Source organism: Dipodomys merriami, unplaced genomic scaffold (genome assembly GCF_024711535.1).
Source record: "Dipodomys merriami isolate MVZ:Mamm:240054 unplaced genomic scaffold, mDipMer1.0.p SCAF_1, whole genome shotgun sequence".
NCBI classification, from domain to species: Eukaryota; Metazoa; Chordata; class Mammalia; order Rodentia; family Heteromyidae; genus Dipodomys; species Dipodomys merriami.
In genome coordinates this window covers 26,786,027-26,805,955 of record NW_027202270.1, presented here as the reverse complement: position 1 = coordinate 26,805,955, position 19,929 = coordinate 26,786,027, and the positions used below count along the sequence as shown (strand labels likewise).

Genomic DNA, 19,929 nt, shown 5'->3' with positions numbered 1-19,929 from the left:
GAGCTGAAGAGCTGAGGGACAGCACCCAGGCCCAGAGTTCAGACCCCACGACTGGACCCTCCCCCCCACCAAAAAAAATTCCAGGATATATACTTATCAACTCTGTTAAGCCAGGTTTCCATTAATGAACTTTTTTTCTGCTAGGTAATACTCTTAGGAGAAAATATGCTTAAGGAGCTTTTAAACATAATTAATTTTATGGGTGTATTATTGGGTCTAGACTTACACTTGAGCCATGTCCCAGTCCAACCTTGACAATGCTTTTAGCATCTGAAGTCAAAAAACCTTCCCATATAAAAATTACATTTAGGGCTGGGATGTAGCTTAGTAGCAAAATGTTTGCCTAACAAGTACAATGTCCTGGGTTCGATCCCCAATACCAAAGAAGACAAGACAAAAAAATAGAGCTAAAAGTCACATATAGAGCCAACTGCCTGTGCTTACACCTGTAATCCTAACTACTCAGGAGACTGAGATCTGAGGATCGGGGTTCAAAGCCAGAGTCCGTGAAACTCTTATCTCCAATTAACCACCAGAAAATCAGAAGAGGCACTGTGGCTCAAGTGGTAGAGTGCTTGCCTTCAGCTGAAGAGCTGAGGGACAGCGCCCAGGCCCAGAATGAAAGCCCCAAGACCAGAAAAAAAAATTACATATAAAATCTTCACGCAAAGAGATACTGCTATATGAAAAAAAAAACTTACATGAAAGACTGTGATATTTCTCTTGGGTAGGTAGAGATTCTGCTATACATGGCCAAGATTGTACTTGACACGATATGTGCCTCTTTCTCTTTCTTGCAGGTGTCTGGCTGCAGGAACCCAGGTCAACAGCGCTGACCTTGGTCTACATGGTTGTTAGCAGTTTGCCAAGGCATCCACATTGTTAGGGATTCAGGAACTTCTTGTTGATTTCCATTTAAAATTTAGTATTTGTCAATTTCCTTTAAATTTTGTATTGGTTTTTATTCAGTGACTAATTGACAGTTTTGCTTGACTAGAAGCAGAAGTTATGGTTTATTAGTAGGGATGTTTGAGTTTGCATGGTAAAGTTGTCTTGACAAAAATTATTTGGGGAATTACTTGAAAGTTTGGATGATTTGAGGAAGGGTTATGAATCTACAACTATTTGCAAGATGCCTGTGATGAGTGTCATTGAGCCATCTGTCCACAGGAGGAATGCTGGGAAACAATATCCTCCCAATAGGAAGGGAAGAACCAATAAATTGCCCTCCCTCAGCTTTGAGGAGTATGAGTTCATTCCCAGGGTGTGTGCCAAGGAGGGTTCAAGGAAGCTGTTGCAAATGAGATTCCTTTAAAGGTAGGGGAGAGTTTCACTATTAGAAATGGTGGAGCGGACAGTGAGGATCAAGCATGGTAAAGGGAGCAGGTATGGGTGAACATTGGAGAGGGAAGCCTGTTCATGCAGGTATCCAGTCTTTGCTACTTGCATTCTGTTTTAAAAATAATATTGTAAAGGTGGCATACAGAGGGGCTACAGTTACGTAACTCAGGTAATTAGTACGTTTCTTTTTGAACAGTGCCACCCCTCCCTCATTTTCTCCCAGTTTTTTCCCTCCCAACTCCCTTCCCTGTTAAGTTGTATAGTTCATTTCCAACATAGGGTTGAGGGAATATCAACAACCCAAGAAATAAGTGGGCTACAGACTTAAAGAGAGACTTTTCTGAAGAAGAAATAAAAATGGCCAATAGACACATGAAGAGGTGCTCAACATCTCTGGCCATAAAAGAAATGCAAATTAAAACAACACAGAGATTTCACCTCATCCCAGTCAGAATGGCCATTTTGAAGAAAACAATAACAGATGCTGGCAGAGCTGTGGGGGATGTGGCTAAAAAGGAAGTCTATGACACTGTTGGTGGGAATGCAAACTTGTTCATCCACAGCGCCTCTGGAAAGCAGTATGGGGGTTCCCCAACATGACAAAGGAATGTTTTATCTTGGCTAATACTTGGACAAAGCTTCTTGGATTTGTCAATTTCCAGTATTCAAGATGCTTCTTTGAACCATACTAAGGTTTATCATTGTAACTGTGATTCTAGTTTGGATGGAATTACCCTTGTGCTTTGAATTTAGGCATTATAATGACAGTATTTGAAAATGTGTGACTTTTAGAGTGGAATATAAACTCACTGTTCCCAAAGGGCTGAGCTCTAAGTGCTTTCAGATGTCAGAAGGCTGTGTGATCCCATTTTATTTTCACATTCTGCTGATACATCATTTAGAGAAAGTTCCAGAGCAAGTTGCAATCCCTGCTGAAGAGCAGAACATTGGCATGAGTTTTCACCTAGGTGTGCACAAAGATTGGTTAGCTTTGTGTGCATCATAGGCAGAAATCAAGCTTTATCATTAATTTTATATATTTCATCCTGATCATCTTTGGAAGGCCAGCAGAAGAGTCTCTTGATTTTTATCTTGATGGAGTCATTTTAAGGAACTGGTTGTCTGTGATTGTTCTTCGTTGCTGTGACATGTGTAGTCTCTTAAATGGGTTTATACAGATAGATGAAGAAATGAGCTGCTACATAAAAACATTAGTTCTGCTAAGTGTCATTCTTCATAAGAATACAATCAATCTTTTTGCATTGTTTATAACCATTTTAGGGATACTTGTTGGGACAAGATTATTTTTGCCTAACATAATAATACACATTTTTATAGGTTCTCCCATAATGAGGTTTTACTATATTTCTACACTTCTTTTAGGTACATTAACATGGAGCCACACCATGTTATAATCAATCTTAAAGACAAGAAAGTAAGCTAACATTCCTTCTTTCTTTTTGCATGCATAGGCTGTCCATCTGGCCCAGGCGAGTTTCCAAATTGAAGCCTTTGGTTCCAAATTCATTCTTGACCTCATATTGAACAAGTAAGTTTACAGCCATAATCCTCTTAAGCAGGTATGGTAAAACTTCACTTCTAATATTGCTTTAGTCAAAATAATGTCTGTTGTTGAAACAACTGATACTTTCTAGTTGACTACATGTCATAGAGCACTTAAAAATATGAATGTCTAAACAGTGAATTCTGTCTTTATTTCCTTTTCTTTCCTGAAAGAAAGAATATTTAATGTTTTAAGTATCTCAAAATAGAACTTACATATTATGATTTTAAGTGAAATAAATATTTGAATTAATGGTAGTTAATTAAATGTTAACAGCAATCAATATATGTAAGAGGTATGAAAAATTACTAATTGTAGTATAATTAGACTTCAGCCTAGAGATTTCATTTCCTACAGCCTACCTTTTTTTTAATGCAATTCATCTGACTTCTGTAGGAAGAACAAGTAAGTGGTGACTTATACGTACTTATTTTGAGAAAGTTCTTTGCTTCACAATTTGTTTTAAGGTAGATTCCTAGAAATTTAGTACTAATGAAAAATTACTGTTTTTCTCTGTGTTTGTCTTTAGGTTGATATTTAAATGCTGTGTTTTAGGTTGTACAGATAGTCTTGTACAAAACATGAATGAATGAGAGATGTTGCCTTAATCAGAACTAAGAAGCTCAGCTAGTAGTTCAGTACTGAGCCTTTCTTTGGTGAAAGAGATTTTCTGTATGATTTCTGTAAGTTCAGACACTGTTTGCAGCCATCATCAGCATTTTGATCAGGATTATTACATCTTTGTAAGAAAAAAAAAAGACAGTTAATGTAGGTGACCACAGCCAAAATCTGAAGAGTTGAAAAGGACTCTATAGAGTAACTATTAAATTTCTTGTATGCCAAATGCTATGAGCTATGCAGAAAAAAATGCACATCAGCTTGGGTGCTCCTTACTCAAGTATTATTGCAGCTTTAAGTCATAATGAATCAGCAGAACTCAGTATTTTTTCGTTAAAAATATTGCAGGTTTTCCTCTGTGGTCGAGTTCTGTTTCACCATGCTGTATCAGCAGTGTACTTGCCTCAGAGATTGTTTTGCCAAATCTTTGACTATATTGAGTAGCAAGATCTGGCTAATTTTAGTTTAAGTCCTTTCTTTCATACTGAAGTTGAGACTGTCATTGCAGGAATCGTATGATAACTACCAACCGTGCTGTGCATTTTGCATAATAAAATATCATGGTCACAGCAGAGAGTCCCAATCATATAGTTGATGATAGAAAAAGAATTGCACCGTTTATCCAAGGTACTTAGAGTTCTGGAAGCATGCCAAAAATTATTTCTCATATTTAACATGTGAAAGAATTGAACACCCTTGAAGTCCCTGCTTCAAGGAATTTAGAGTCTAGTTGAGGGAGGTTGATAGATAAATATGACCTTAGAAGAGTGTGGTATGTGTCATCTGGAGTTTAATCTGGGGTGTTATGGGAGTGCAACTGAACACAGTGGGCTTCTCCTTAGTACATAAACCAATATGTACAATTAACAGATGAAAGAGAGAAGAAAGGTCCCATAGCAGTCTCTCAACCCAGGAGACAGGAGGTTTTCCTGGCAAGGCTTATCCATTCATTTGGGAAAGACTTGTCATTATATGTCTAAGTGGGCACATTTCAGTCTGTTCAATAAATGACCCAATGGGAATACTCCTGGTACAGAGAATTTAACATAATAGTGAGATTATAATTAGCCAAGTTTATTCACCCTTGGTCATTTAGAAGAGTGACTCAGAGATGTCTGACTGGTTTAAACTGTTCTATGTGTTTTGTTTCTCCCTTTGCAAGGTCTTAATTGAAACAATAACAAAAACACCCCCCAAACAACCCTCAAGCTCCTAACTTTGTCAAGTGATGATGGCTCTTGCCTCTAATCCTAGTTACTCAGGAGGCTGAGATCTAAGGATTGTTGTTTAGAGCCAGTCCAGGCAGAAAAGTCTGTGAGATTCTTATTTCCAATAAACCACTCAGAAAGCCAGAAGTGGTGCTATGGCTCAAGTGGTAGTGCTAGTCTTGAACAAAAAAGAAGCTCAGGAACAGCACCTAGACCCTGAGTTCAAGCCCCAGGACTGGCATACCTGTCAAACAAAACACAACAAAACAACTTGAAGTGATATTGATACTCACTTAAAGTGGCAACAGTTTATCCCTGAAAGCACCTAAGAGCCGTTGCCTAGTAGCTAACAGTCCCAGAGGCAGCTGAGTGTGAGAAGACATCTTGGGAAAGGTGATATTTCAACCAGAACTAGGAAGGAAGGCAAGCATTAGGGAATAGGAGAGAGAGGGAGAAGATAGAAAGGTACACTCTAGGCATGTGAGATAGTGTGTACTAAGGATGCAGGGTTATGTAGGAATGTGAATCAATCTTTTGTTAAAGTTCTTTGTAAATGTGGAGATGATTTAGGTAAACCTAGGGACGTCTTAATATATTATGAGACAGAACCAAAGTCTGGAAGCTCAACCAGTAGGAAAATCAAAATTCAGGGGACAGTCAGTGATAAAGGTTTTATTCATTAGCCAAAGACTGGAGAAGAGGAAGCTTTGTATATACCAATCTCTCAACTTCAGGGAGCTCAGGGGTTATGAATATATAGAAACAGGAATAATGAGGGAGATAAATAGGCTAATGAATGGGAAGATTATGAATGTTGTTACTTGGATTAGATTATATGTATCTTTTCTTGGTATCTGGTAGGTATCTTTAACACTGAAGGGGCAGAAGGTAACTGGGCAAATCTAGGTCAAGTTAACTCTAGATTATAGGTCTGGAAAAAAACATTCCTGATTGACTGACATGTTACATGAAGAGCTGAGTAGTCTGACCCAGAGGTTAAGGCAGATAAAGGAGACAGGCACAATAAAAAGGTAGATATGACAAGCCTTTCCCTCATATTCCAGATACTATATTGCATATCTACAGGCAAAAGTGACCTTCAGGTCCCCTGAAAAATAACCTAGGCATCTGTCATCATAACATACAGGTCAGAGGTATTCTACCGAAACCTCCAACATTAGTAATCTTTAAGTCAGTGAACAGCAAATGGAACTAGAGTAAGTTTATTTAGGATTTTCCTTAATAACAAACACAATAAAGATCTGATACTTCCTACTCAAGTGCTTGACTTTATTCTCTGCTGTAAAAAGTCAAGGGGAATAAATAGAAGTCTTGCTGTCAGGAAGTACTAAAAGGTGTGTAGTGGGAATACTTTCAAGAAATCTTCAATTGTTGAAAATCATTGGGATTGATTTGATGTGGATGGCAAGGCAGAATGAAGAGTAAAAGTGGGTGGAAATACCTTGATTGGACAGCTGGATGAGCATTCCTGGGAAATAAGTAGGCTACTTGATAGGGAGAAGAGAATATGAAATCAAAATAGACATAATAGATTTGAGGGGTTTTAAGATATGATTGGCTAAACAAATCCACAGAGAGAGGTGGGAACTACAGAGTAAATTTAGTAGTCATTTCTATAGAACTATTAATGACAAATGTGGCTATAAATGATGTTTCTTGGGGAGGAGAGCTTAAGCTAGGAAAAAGGGGTTGGGGAAAAGGAACCCATGAGGGAAGATGAGAAAGAGTGTTTGAGGAAGTAGGAGGATAATCAGAAGGATGATTAAGTTGATAGTTAAAAAATAAAAAGGTGTGATCTACAGTATTGCATGTAGTAGAATGATCTTATAAGATAAGGAGTAATAATTTCCCTTTGCATTTTCAATGGAATTGTCACTGGTGGTCTGAAGGTAGCAGTTGCAGTGAAGCTATGTGGGCAGAGCCAAGTTACAGTGGGCTAGGAATGAATGATAATTGGCAGGTACCTACTCAGAAGGTTGAGTAAGAAGAAAAGAGGTAAAAAGGTATGGAGGTCAAGGCAGGGTTTTTTGTTTTTGTTTTTTAGTGATGATGAAACAGATTAATAGAGTGAGAGATGAAGAGGACTAGAGTAAAATTACAGAAGAGAGGAGCCGGGTGCTGGTGGCTCATGCCTGTAATACAAGCTACTCAGGAGGCTGAGTTCTAAGGGTTGTGGTTCAAAATCAGCCCAGGCAGAAACGTGTGAAACTTTTATCACTAGTAAATGACTGAACAAGGCCTCAAGTGGAGCTATAGCTCAAGTGGTAGAACTCTAGCCTTGAGCACAAGAAGCTCAGAGCCAGTACCCAGGCCTTAAAGGTCAAGCCCTAGAATTGGCACCAAAAAAATTTCAGCAAAGAGAAGAGATACTCTATAGAAGGCATTCAGATATCCTTCTTCCACTGAATTGAAAATATACTTGTAATACATTCAGTACTTCTCCTGTTGCCCTACCAGTTACCAGTTACAATATGGCAAGGCTTTCAGGTCATTGAATATTTGGATACTTGAATTTTCAGACTACTTGATTGGCTTCAAGGTGTCTACCCTTCCTGCAGCATGCTTTCCTGTTTATTTGAAGCAAAATCTATCACTACACATCTTCTGACCTCTTCCAGGTACAGAAAAGGAAGAATTCTTAGGGTATACCAAATGTTAAACTTTCTAGGTTAATAAGGCAACAACAGTATTCCTAAGAAAAACTCCAGTGGGGAGAAGGTAGGGCTCTTACCTGTCTCTCTTCTACATTTGTGTTCATCAGCGTTCAGGGAGAGAGAGAGCTTTCCTTGGGTGAAATCAATGTGCTAACTCTTCAATGAGCAGTTGTAACCTACCTGTGGACCCAGAACTTGGAGAGTAAGGACTTTGCTTTGTTAGGAACCAAGTAAGTTAAGGGAAACTATTTGTATTGGTTGAAGATGATCCAAATGAAGACTTAAGTAAGAGTTAAGGCAGGATTAAAAAGATTTACATGATGCATTCAGTACAGTAACTCTATTTTTTGGGAATCAGAGGTATTTGATTTAAGATGAATATCTAGAAAATGCCAATTTACAGAAATATATGCACACAGTAATTTGCTCATTAAAAGTAGTTCATGCAGTGCTTTTGGAAGAAGGAAACAGCCACACTGATGTAGCCAGTTAGGTTAAATAAAGAACCCAATTTTCATACTGATGGGCATGGTTAATTCATTCCTTATCCAGTCAATAAACATTTATTGAGCATCTAGTTTAGAGCTGCAGAAAAGAATTTTTTCCTTTCCAAAAACTCTTGTATGTTAATCAGTCAACTTTTATTTGCTGAGACAAAATAGAGAGACAAACAGCTTAAGTTTAGGGAGGAAAGATTAATTTTGTCTCATTGTTTCAGTCTACAGTTGGCTGGGTGGTTTCGTTGGTTTTCAGCCTGTAGCAAGGCTGAAGCATCATGGTGGAAAGGCATGGTGGAACAGGGCTGCTCACCTCATGGAAGTTAGGAGGCAGAGTGAGAGCAAGAGTGAGAGTGAGAGGCGGGCCCAGAACAAGGTACATAGACCCTTCAACGGCATATTCTGAGGGAAAAACTTCCACCAACTAGGCTCTACCTTTTTTTTTTTTCCCAGTCCTGGGGCTTCAATTTAGGGCCTGAGCACTGTCCCTGAGCTTCTTTTGCTTAAGATTAGCACTCTACCACTTGAGCCACAGTGCCATTTCTGGCTTTTTTCTGTTTTTGTGGTACTGAAGAATTGAACCCAGTGCTTCATGCCTGCTAGGCAAATACTCTACCACTAAGCCACATTCTCAGCCTGACTCCACTTTCTTTCTACTAGCTCATTTAACTATGAACTCAGGAGGGATTAACCCGTTAATGCAGTTAGTACCCCTAAGATCCAATCACCTCTCAATATTTCCACTAGCGAAGGAGCATGCCTTCAACCCATGAGCATTTAGAGGAGACATTTAATATCTCAACCATAACATTATGATAGAGAAATAAGATCAAAATATATAAAAAAATTAAAATATGATGGGACTTGAAGACCTAGATGAAGAGAGATGGTGAGATTTGAGTTGAATCTTACAGGATGCTGCCTTACTGTGGGTTCTATAGGGGCCAGGAGGTCACTGTGAGGGAATGGGAAAGTGAGGAGCTAGTAAAGGCTGAGACTCTGGCTGTTTGCCTCTGTAGGCACTGCAGGAACTGTGGAACCCTGGGAATCTGGATTTTCTAGATCATGCTGGGGAGTGCTCCAACAGAGAAGCAAGGGAGCTAGATTTTGTATGTCAACTGTTGGCTGAGAGCTGTTTCTGGAGGGGGCCAGTGCTCTTCACTTCTTCCTCCTGATGCATGGACAAATAAAACCTGAACTTGAGTCATTTTTCAGAGCATTTTTGGTCTCTTGAAAATAAAGCAGTGTAAAAAAATTGTAGCAAAAGTTAATCATGGGAAAAAAGTGAAAAGCATAGAGGATTAGATATGACTAGGCATTTGAGATGAGTTAATTATGGTGTTACTGCATTTACACCTTACTTTTCTGACAATTAAATGAGAAAGGCAGTATCTTGACTTTTTATCATTTTCATTATCTCAGGAGAGAATTTTACCTCTCTGTGTACAGATGTAAATGTTTTTCTGTCAAGGAGGCCCTGATACTGAAAGGCATTCAGTAGCACAGTGGTTAATATGTGTAACCATGGTTTTGAAAATGACCAGCAATGATATTTAAAGGACTTCTTATATTGATGCTTTGTATATGCCATGCGCATAAAGTTCTAACTCCGGTGAAATGATCAATACATTTACATTGATGGAATCCTTTTATGAGACATTCAAGTACTTTTATTTCACAAATGTTTATTGAGTATCTGCTAAGTGTCAAGTAGTGTCAAAATCATCAGAGAGAAATCCTCTCCTTGTGAAGATTACAAAGCACTGAAGGAAAAAGACAAGTCTACCCATATCTACTGAATATTTGGAGTATGACCATCAGGAAAATACTCTACATAAGAGGGTTTTGGGATGAGGTGGGGGGATAGGGAGCTAAATATTTATGGAATTAGATGTTTCAATTCAGACCTAAAGTTTGTTTAAGAGTTGGTCACAGAAGATTTGAAGGGGGTGTGGGAGGCTCAAAGGTGAATCAAACCACTAGTTTCATAAGTACCAGAGCTGGGATCAGAACCCAGAATGTCTCACTGTCAAAAAGCTTTTGAGAGTTGAGATATTATCTTAATTAATTTGTGATGCAATAGCAGAATACCTGACTGTAGCTTTCTAAACAATAGAAATTTGCTTCTCATAGTTCTGAAGGTAGGGAAGCTCAAGATCAGAAGATTTGGGGAGGGATTTTGTGAGGGAGATTTAGGTGAGGGATTCCTTCTTCAAGATGGCGCCTTGTTTGGTGGAAGGCCGAGGGACAAAAAATGTCCTTACATGGGAGAAGAGGAGGTCCCTGAAGCTTATCTTTATCCTCTTTTTAAAAATTGTCTTTAAGTAATTGCACCAAGGGGTTTTAATTCTGAATCCCCTTATGTTAGTGCATTTCATTCATGAAGACAGAATCCTTATGGCATAATCACTAACCAAAGACCCCACCTCCTATCACCTTGGTGTCTAAATTCTAACCCTAGCAATTTTTCAGTGGTAAATCTTAATAAAGGTATATTGGAACAGCTCTATAAAGGTGAACTTGAGATAGATTTTAAAAAATTTGTCTTTTGGGCTGGGAAGTTAGCTCAGTGGTAGAGCACTTGACTTGCATGCCTGAGGCCCTGGGTTCGATTCCTCAGCACCACATAAGCAAAAAGAAAAAAGCCAGAAGTGGTGCTGTGGCTTGAGCTGAAGAGCTGAGGGACAGTGCCCAGGCCCAGAGTTCAGGGCCCACAACCGGACCTCCCAAAAAAAAATTTGTCTTTTACCTTTGCTTTAGCTTTACTATTATTCCTTGCTTAAATCTAGCCCAAATAATAATTTATTAAATTTTCATATTGGTTCTGTATAGATAAAGCAAGGGCTTGATGCCAGATGAAATGTCTCATTAAGAGTCTCAGCTGTCTTCTGATGGCAGAAAGAATTGTATTATTTCTAGAGCCATTTCTTTTGATGACTCATAGATTAGAATCGTGGAGAGTCATTTTTCCTACTCTTTTGAAATCAATTGTAAATTAATATTAGAATCCTAGCTATAGTTTGTTTGATTTATTTATAAGAATGCACTGTTTAAAAATGTCAGTTCTGTTTCATCTCTCATGATGATATAGTCATGTATTTTAACATTTAGATTGTGCTTTAAGACAAAACAGTCTCCATAGACCTTAAAAACAAACAAAACTCCCCACTACTTTGACAAAAATAGTTTCAAGTCCCTTAAATTAAAATATTAAAAATATATCTTGCTTTACAAACAAGAGTCTGGAAGTTTCCAACATATTCTGTACAGTGAACATTTCATTGTTTCCTACTTTACTTTTGCTCAAGTGACTTCATATATGCAATAAATCAGACCATGTGACTAGCAGAGTCTCACCAGTAGAGAGAACTAGAGATGAGGTAGAGGAAGAGGGAGAGGGAGGAAAGGGAGAGGGGGAGAGAGAATTTCTTATCAAGCTCTGGGATTTATTTCTTTTTAAATCCCTCCTAACTTTATTGACATACAATTAAAAAAATTCTACACAATTAGGGTGTGCCTGTGGTTTTGTTTTGGTTATTATTGTATTTTTTGAGATGGGGAATCTTACTGTGTAGCCCAGGAAGGTCCCAAACTTGTGATCCTTCTGCTTTAGGTATCCAAGTGCTTAAATTACAGGCATGTACTTGTTAAGTATGCTTGGCATCAGTGGGAAATACTGACATACTTATACATTGTGAAATTGTCACACTCAAGTAAACAAGTATATTCAGTGCTCCATCACCTTTCGTAGTTATCTTTTACTCCTTTCCTCTTCCTTGTTTTTGTAGGGAAGGCATGTAAAATCTACTCTCTTCACTAACTTGAAAGGGTACCATGTAGAATTATTAACTTTGGTTACCCATACTAAACATTAGGTCTCCAGAAATTATTCATTGTGATTAACTGAAACTATTTACCCTTTGGCCAACCAAGGATTTCTTAGAGATATAATAGTGCCTGAGGCTCCTGGTTGTTATCTTTAGCGATTAAGACAACTTGGCACTGGACTCTGAGAATCTGCTTTGCCCTTTAACATTATTTGGACAGTGGTAAAGGGCTTCTTTAGGTGACTGCTTGACACTTGTCCACCCACCCTACATTCTTCCTGTTTTCTACCCTAGACTAGGTTATGTAAAAATAGGAATAAGAGGCATGCTGCAGAGGTGCTCAAACTTGTAATCCTTGCTACTTAGCTAGGGGGAGTGGAGATTGTGTGAATCATGATTCTTGTCCAGCTCTGGCATCAATGTGAGAGCACTTCTCAATCAATGGCTGGGCACTTTGACATGTTCCTGTCATCCCAGCTATGGAGGAAGTACAATGGCTGAATACAGGGCTCACATCTGTCATCCTTAGTTACACAAGGAAGCCTAGATGGGAGCTTGCCACCCCGGTCAGCAGGGGCATAAAGTAAGAGAATAATCAATGCACAAAAAGGATGGAAGAGTGGTTCAAATGGTATAGTACTTGTCTAGTAAGTGCAAAGACTTATATTAGTCCCCAGTAAAAATAAGGTTCAGTTCCTTTAAGAAGCCCATAATTTAGGGTGAAATTAAGGAAAAAATTTCAGTGGAAGGCATGGTTGAGCTGTTTTCAGGCTGAGTAATTCAAGGATGAGTAAGTAGTTCAATACTTTTGGATGCGATAAAGGACAATAGCTTTTTTGAGCATCCATTAATTTTCACAGATGAGTCAGTGTCTGACACACAGTGTTTACTAGATATATGCAAATGATGGACTATTGATACATGGTAGCTATTTTGCATCTTTTTTCCTCACTAATAAGCAGAAGTTTTATAAGCTTCCAAAGGGAAGTACTGATATTTTAGCCCAGGTTAGAAATTTGTCTGTGCCCTTATTCCTTTGGGAGATCCAGTTAACTTTGTTCTTATGAGATTGTCAGAGCACTCGTGATTGAGCCTAAGCACTTCATGACAGTGATGCTTTCACAGGTAAATAATATTTCTGTCTTTTCATCCAGCATTTTTTTTGAACTCCTGGATTCTGCTTTTGATTTGTTGAGCTATGGAAAAGGAGTGAACTGCAAGAAGCCATTAGTTTTTGTAAAGGCAGTTTGAAGCAAGGTTTTCAGGTCTATGGATTAAAAGCATTAAACCATTCTGTTCCCGGAACCATCAACAAAATGCCCATTCTACTACATTGCCCTTGCTTTAAGTTTATCTCTCCCCAACATAGGCTGTTTGGAAATACTTTTTTTAAATGATGAAAAAACATTACATGATTTATTTGAAAATATATCTTTGCTATATTTTAAACAGAGAATTTTTCTTTCTTCTTCTAAGGCCAGGATATAAGGCTTGTTAATGCCTCGTGGTGTTGATGGTTAATAATAATACAGAGTAGCTAATACCTATGTGTTATTTATCCTCATCATTGTCATACAGAAAACAAGAACAAACCAGTGTTTTTGACGCTTTGAAGGCTCCTTCATGGTAATAGTAAAATTGCATGGCTCCCAAAGGACAAAAAAGAACAAAGATTTTTAGGTCCTATTTCACATGGGTATAGCATAGAGATTGAGGTAGTTAATCATGATATTGGGTGGTACTGCACTCCAGCAAAATAGATGCCCCAAAGTGACTTTTAGTCAGGTACTGGTAGCTCACATCTGTAATCCTACCTATTCAGGAGGCTGAGATCTGAAAGACCGTGGTTTGAAGCCAGCCTAAACAGGAAAATCTATGAGACTCTTATCTCTAAAAAGCTACCAAAAACCTGGAAGTGGGACAAGTGGTATAATGTTAACTTTGAACTAAAAAAGCTCAAGGGCAGTGCCCAGACCTGAGTTCAGTGCCCATGATGGCACATGGACACACACACACACACACACACACACACACACACACACACACACACACACACACACACACACACACACACACACACACACACACACACACACACACACACACACACACACAGACAGTAGCTTCTAGGAGGGAAATAAAACCTTTGTTAAAAAATATAATTTTGAGCTGGGTGCTGGTAGCTCATGCCTGTAATCCTAGCTACCTACGAAGCTGAGATCTGAGAATTTGTGGTTCAAAGCCAGCCTACACAGGAAAGTCTGTGAGACTCTTCTCTCAAATTAATCACCAGAAAACTGGAAGTGGAGCTGTGGCCCAGAGTGATAGCATACTAGCCTTGAGCAGAAATGTTCAGGGACAGACAGTGAGTGCTCAGGCCCTGAGTTCAAGCCCCACTTTGAACAATAACAACAACAAAAAACATTGTTGTTATTATTAAGGTTTTGTACAGAGAGGTTACTGGTTCATAATCAGGTAATGATTATATTTCCTTTTGGACCATGTCATCCCTTCCTTTGCTCTCCCCCAATTTCCCTTTCTCATCCCTGCCCACAAGTTGCACTGTTTATTTCCCACATAGTGTCTACTGAGTACCATGACTGCATTTATTCATCCATCTTTCTTCCATTTCTGTGCCCCCCTCATCCTCTTCCAAAAGATAGATTAAAGAACAACAACAAAAACCCTGAACAAACATACCAAAAAACACAAAAAGCAAAACCAAATAACATCATCACACCATCACCACCATCAACAACAAAAAAAATCTCATGTTTCCATTTCCTGGAATTTGTTTCAATACAAAATATTTTAAATGTTCAGAGGCGTCATGCCATTGGGTTCCTTCATTAGTCTCACTGTTCGTATATGAATACTTAATGTCCTATATAATTTATTATGTCCCAGTGTATTTTAGATTTAGCTTCTGCTAAGAGAAAACATGCACTATTTGTCTGTCTGAGTTTGGCTTACCTCACTGATTTGTTCTAGGTCCATCCATTTATCTACAAATGACATAATATTATTCTTTTTAATGGATGAGTAAAATTTTGTTGTGTATGAGTACCACATTTTTTTTGATCCACTCAACAATAGTAGGGCATCTGACTACTGTGAATAACTTCCGTAACTTGGCTATTGTGAATAGTGTAGCAATGAACATGGATATACAAGTGTCTTGATGGGTTCGACTTATAATGTTCTGGGTAGGTACGCAAGAGTGGTATGACTGGATCATAGGGAAAGTCTATGTTTATTTTTTGAGTAACCACCAAACTGCCAGAGTGGTTATACTAGTTTACAATCCCACCCATAGTGCAATAGGTACGGTTCCGTTCCCCCCACATCCCACCAACATTAGTTGTTGTTTGAATTTAGGATGTTGGCCAATCTACCTGGGGTGAGATGAAATCTCAAAGTTATTTTGGTGTGCATTTCCATCATGGCTAGGGAAGAAACAAAACCTTTCATGTTAGTAAGATTTGTTTCTATCTCCACAGAGGGTCTGGAATCAAATGTTTTTCTTGGAATAATTTGGCTCTCAGCTCCATAGGCAGGTATTTTGTGAGGACAGTATTCACTGTCTGCTGTCCTTTGTTCACAATCCAGAGGCCAGTCATGTCTCCTTGCTCTGCCCTAAGCATAAAGGAAATGTCAAGAACCAAGGGGTGAAGGTAAGCTCTATCTATTGCCATTCACTTCCTCCTCTGAGGGTTGTTGCTAGTTGGAGGATACTCCCCTACCATGCTTTTCCATCCCTTGTCGGTATCTTCCATCTTCTACCTTTGGGTAGAGTTTTGAGAGTCTCAACATCACAGATTTTCCTTAAGTAGAGGATAAAATTTTCTTACTCTGGAAGAAAGCATTGTCTAATCATATCTTTTGAGGGTTGGATTTAATTATTTAATTCAGACTATTTCCTATCTTGTAGGGTTTATAAGTTTGAAGTTACAATATAAGTTTCCCTTTTAAAGGTCCTGTTTCTTACATAAAAGGAGGCTAGTAGGTGAGCTAGCTGCTTTCATTTGACATGGCTGAGTGTGGGACTCTTTTTTTTATTTTATTTAATTAATTAATTTATTTATTTTTTGTCGGTCGTGGGGCTTGAACTCTGGGCCTGGGCGCTGTCCCTCAGCTCTTCGGCTCAAGGCGAGCGCTCTACCACTTGAGCTACAGCGCCACTTCCGGTTTTCTGGTGGTTTATTGGAGATAGGAGTCTCATGGTCTTTCTTGCCCGGGCTGGCTTTGAACCGCGATCCTCAGATCTCAGCCTCCTGAGTAGCTAGGATTACAGGCGTGAGCCACCAGCGCCCGGCGAGTGTGGGACTCTTAAATTTCCACTTTGAAGGAAGAAGGATTTATAAAGACTGCTAAAATGATGAAAACAGTAATGGCATATGTGTGTGTGTGTGTGTGTGTGTGTGTGTGTGTGTGTGTGTGTGTGTGTGTGTGTGTGTGTGTGTGTGTGTGTGTATACATATATATTTGTGTATTTGTTTCCTGATTCCAAGAACAATTTTTAGCTTTTCAAATAGATTTTTTTCTTATTATGAAATGCTGGGGTTAAACTCTTAAAAAACCATGCAGGCCAGCTCCTCGGCTGATTGTCCAGTCCCTTTTATCCCCAGTGAAGTGTCTGCAGGTGTATTCTAGAGCATCTCTAGGGTAGTCATCCCTGGTTCTTAGACTAGGCCTGTTGCCAACAAGTCCCTTTTTTGCTGTCTTTTTGTAATTTTGTGTCCCTTGTTCCCACTTTTTGTACTTAAAAGCCACTCACTCATGGCCACTGAGTATTAGTCTACTTCAGCCACTTATCAGTCCCTTTCGGAAATTGGTTCCTGAGATTGCTATTGTCCTCAAGAAAATAGCCAGAATTTTGTTCATATATATTCACCTAGAATACAAAATAAGAGTGCAGGTCATTTTCCAAGAAGAAAAGATTGGAAAGTCATAGAAAGATTTTTTTCTAATACATGAAAAGTACTACATTTCAAACAGGTAAGAAGCTATTTATAGATTCTCCCTGCTGTGTTCAGTACTATTGAACAGCAGGAGATTTTTGTAATCTAAAAAAGGGTATTTTGAAGTCTTTAAGAACTTTCTGCAAGGTGAAAGTCATCTCAAGTTGAATTCTGCCAGATTTCCACTGTATCAGTGTTTTACTGATGAGCTGAACTTAGTATAGTCTAAGAAGAGACAGTTAATAACTCATGACTATTGCAGATATAAGAGCTTAATGTTTAAAATATAATATCAATAAAATTACATTGAAATGTGAAAATATTTTAGCATCTGGTTCTCATTGAAATACAGTAACTTAAAGATTGGTGTCATTTTTATTGTGTTCTTCAGACAGAATATTAGGCTTGCAAAAATCAACTTGGTACTAAAAATTCATGTGTATCTGATCTGATTGTATTGGAAAGAATCATGCTGAAAATGAACTAACTTCCTTTGCTTTAGTTTGGGAAATGATAGTGCCGCATAGAAAAACAATACAGAAACCATCATTATGAAATACTATTCTTTTATATTTGTTATTTATTGTATTTTTTATTCCTAGCACATGTACCATCCTGCTCTAATGGAACTCCCTTTCTGTATGAGTTCAGTAAACTCTTGCATGTTAGGACATAATGTTTCAAGCGGCTGTTTGACCATTGCCTTTGAAGATTTTGAATAGACCTGTTGGTTGCCTTCTGATGATTGGATGTGAAACACTCATGAGTTACTTAGTTATTTCCTCTGGGGTTGCAGAGCTAGCAGAAACTTTTCCTGAAGTATTTAAGAATTTAAAAGAGTTTTCTTCTTTTTTTTTTTGTAATTAGAATGTGCAGTTTATTAAATCTTTAATACATAGTTCAAATATTAGTGGGGAAAATCACTACTTCCCTTTGACGTTGAAGAGCCATAGATATCCAGCACTTATAAAAAAAAAAAAGCATGATTTTTATAGCTTAGAACCCTATAGATTTCAAATGAACTTCATTTCTGGAGGGTTCTATTCATCCTTTTTCTTGTTCCTGTTTTCTATATCATTGATGTGCGCAATGATATTGTTAGTCGTGGGGCCTGAACTCTGGGCCTGGGAGCTGTCTCTCAGTTCTTTAGCTCTAGGCTAGCGCTCTTCCACTTGAGTCACAGCGCCACTTCCAGTTTTTTCTGCTTATGTGGTGCTGAGGAATAGGATCCAGGGCCTCATGCAGGCAAGGCAAGCACTCTACCACTGAGCCACCTTCCCAACCCCAGATGCCAATATTTTTAAATGTTTTCTTTGTGTCTATCTGTAGTCTTCATCTTATTTTCCTAACCTACATCCTAATGAGGCAGCTAGGTTAATATATTTTACATGATCTTTTATTTGTATATGTTCTTACAAAATATATATTGTAGTTTTATAAGTATGAACTTTATTTTATATAAATGGTGTCACCTATAGATCTCTACTCAATTCACTATTTAAAGATCTATGTCTATAACTATAGATCTTTCCCTCTATAGATATGACATCCAGCACTCTTTCATTTCCTCAGGGAGAGAAATTTAGATTCCCTTTAGCTCTGTACAACAACCAGCCATATTATAATGTGTATGTATGAGTCACTATAAATGTGCCTATGTGAGAACTTGTCTGGTGCACATAATCAGAATGAAATTCTTGGCTAAACTCAATATGATGAAGAACTACAAACACTCAGTAGAGTGTTCCAATCCCATATTTATTTGTGAGTTGAACCAAGTAAAAATTTCCCTAGAAATAGTGTGTGTGTGCATATATCTGTATATATACGATCTTTAAGTAGTTGTATAAAATGGTTGCCATTCAACAAAGCATTTTATGAATACAATGTGTCCTGATCAAAGTCACCTCTGTCAGCATGCTCCCAACTCACACCTTCCCCTGCTTTTCTTAATTTTGTAGGATATAAATTGAATTTTCGACTATATTCTCCCTGCTTATTCTCATTTGTCTGCTTCTCCCCTTGACCTCACCCTACCTCTTTTAAGTACATTCCCTGTTTATTCTGTTGAACTATGATATTTTTCCTTCCTAAGGAATTATACTGTTTGAGTTCTGCCCTGAATCTACCATATTTCAGTCAATACACTTGTATACTACCCAAGGTATTCATAAAGTAATTCTAACTTCCATGTATTAGAGAAAACGTGCAACCTTTGTCTCACTGCCCTGACTTACTCACTTAACATTTCTTTGCAAATGATGCAATATCACTATGTCTAATGAACAAGTAAAATTCCATTGTGTGTGTGTGTCTGTGTATAACATTTTTTTGATCCATTTGTCCACTGAGGGACATCTGGGCTGATTCCACACCTTAGGTATGGTAAATTAACTGCTTATTTTTTATTGGTTAATAATTTCAGAAATGTGAGATTAAGCCTGGTAAGACAAAGCAGCTACTCTTTGATATTAATTAGTTTCCATAGGATTGCATTTATTTGTTCAGGCCATCATGATTCTTAGGGGGAATGGAGTTTTACTCTTTCAGTGTACCGTGTTGTCCAATGTTGACATGGAGTTAATACAAAAAGTTAGCATAATAAAATATGAAAAGCATATTCATTTTACAGGATAAGATTCATATTTATTTAAAGCTCTTACATGCAAAGAGAGCCCTGAATATATGTGGAACAAATACTATAAAATTGAATGGCTGGTTTCTTACCTTAGACAAGATGAGAAAGTACCTGTCTGAAAGTTAGCTGAGAGTATTTACTCTCATATCACCCTTCAGCACCTAACTCAGTATGCAGATGTATGATATATGTGTAGTGAGTGCACTGGTAGTGTGGTGAAAAGCATGCTTTAGATCTGTGGCAAAATATTTTGCTTTGGACTCTAATCCTGTCACTGGGGGAAATTATGGAACCACTTGGAGCCTCATTTCCTTGAACTCTACTGAAACCAAGGGGAGGACTCAGTAAGGAACAGGATGAGGAAGGGACTTGCATGTATAACAGACACTTTTACCATGTGTTTGCTTCCTTTGACAAAGTGCTCTTGCCCTTGCCTGTGCAGTAATGAGTTTCATTTGCAAATATTTTATCATAAATTGGTTCTAGTCTTGGTTTTTTAAAATAGTCTCTTGGTTTCTGTTCTGTTATTTATAGAAGCATTTTATTGAAAATGTAATATTCTTTTTAAAATCCTTTCAAAATTATCATGGTTTCACTTAC

General features: G+C 38.1%; 1 protein-coding gene across 3 annotated transcripts in view; it reads left to right on the top strand.

Annotated features, from left to right (window-relative positions):
* The window catches only part of Adam23 (ADAM metallopeptidase domain 23), a 162,873-nt gene that overhangs the window by 36,317 nt on the left and 106,627 nt on the right, over positions 1-19,929 (top strand). For all 3 annotated transcript variants that reach the window (XM_070018608.1, XM_070018590.1, XM_070018598.1), the window contains exon 3: positions 2,814-2,890. In XM_070018608.1, the coding sequence (XP_069874709.1) occupies positions 2,814-2,890 (77 nt within the window). The remainder of the gene's footprint in view (positions 1-2,813; positions 2,891-19,929) is intronic.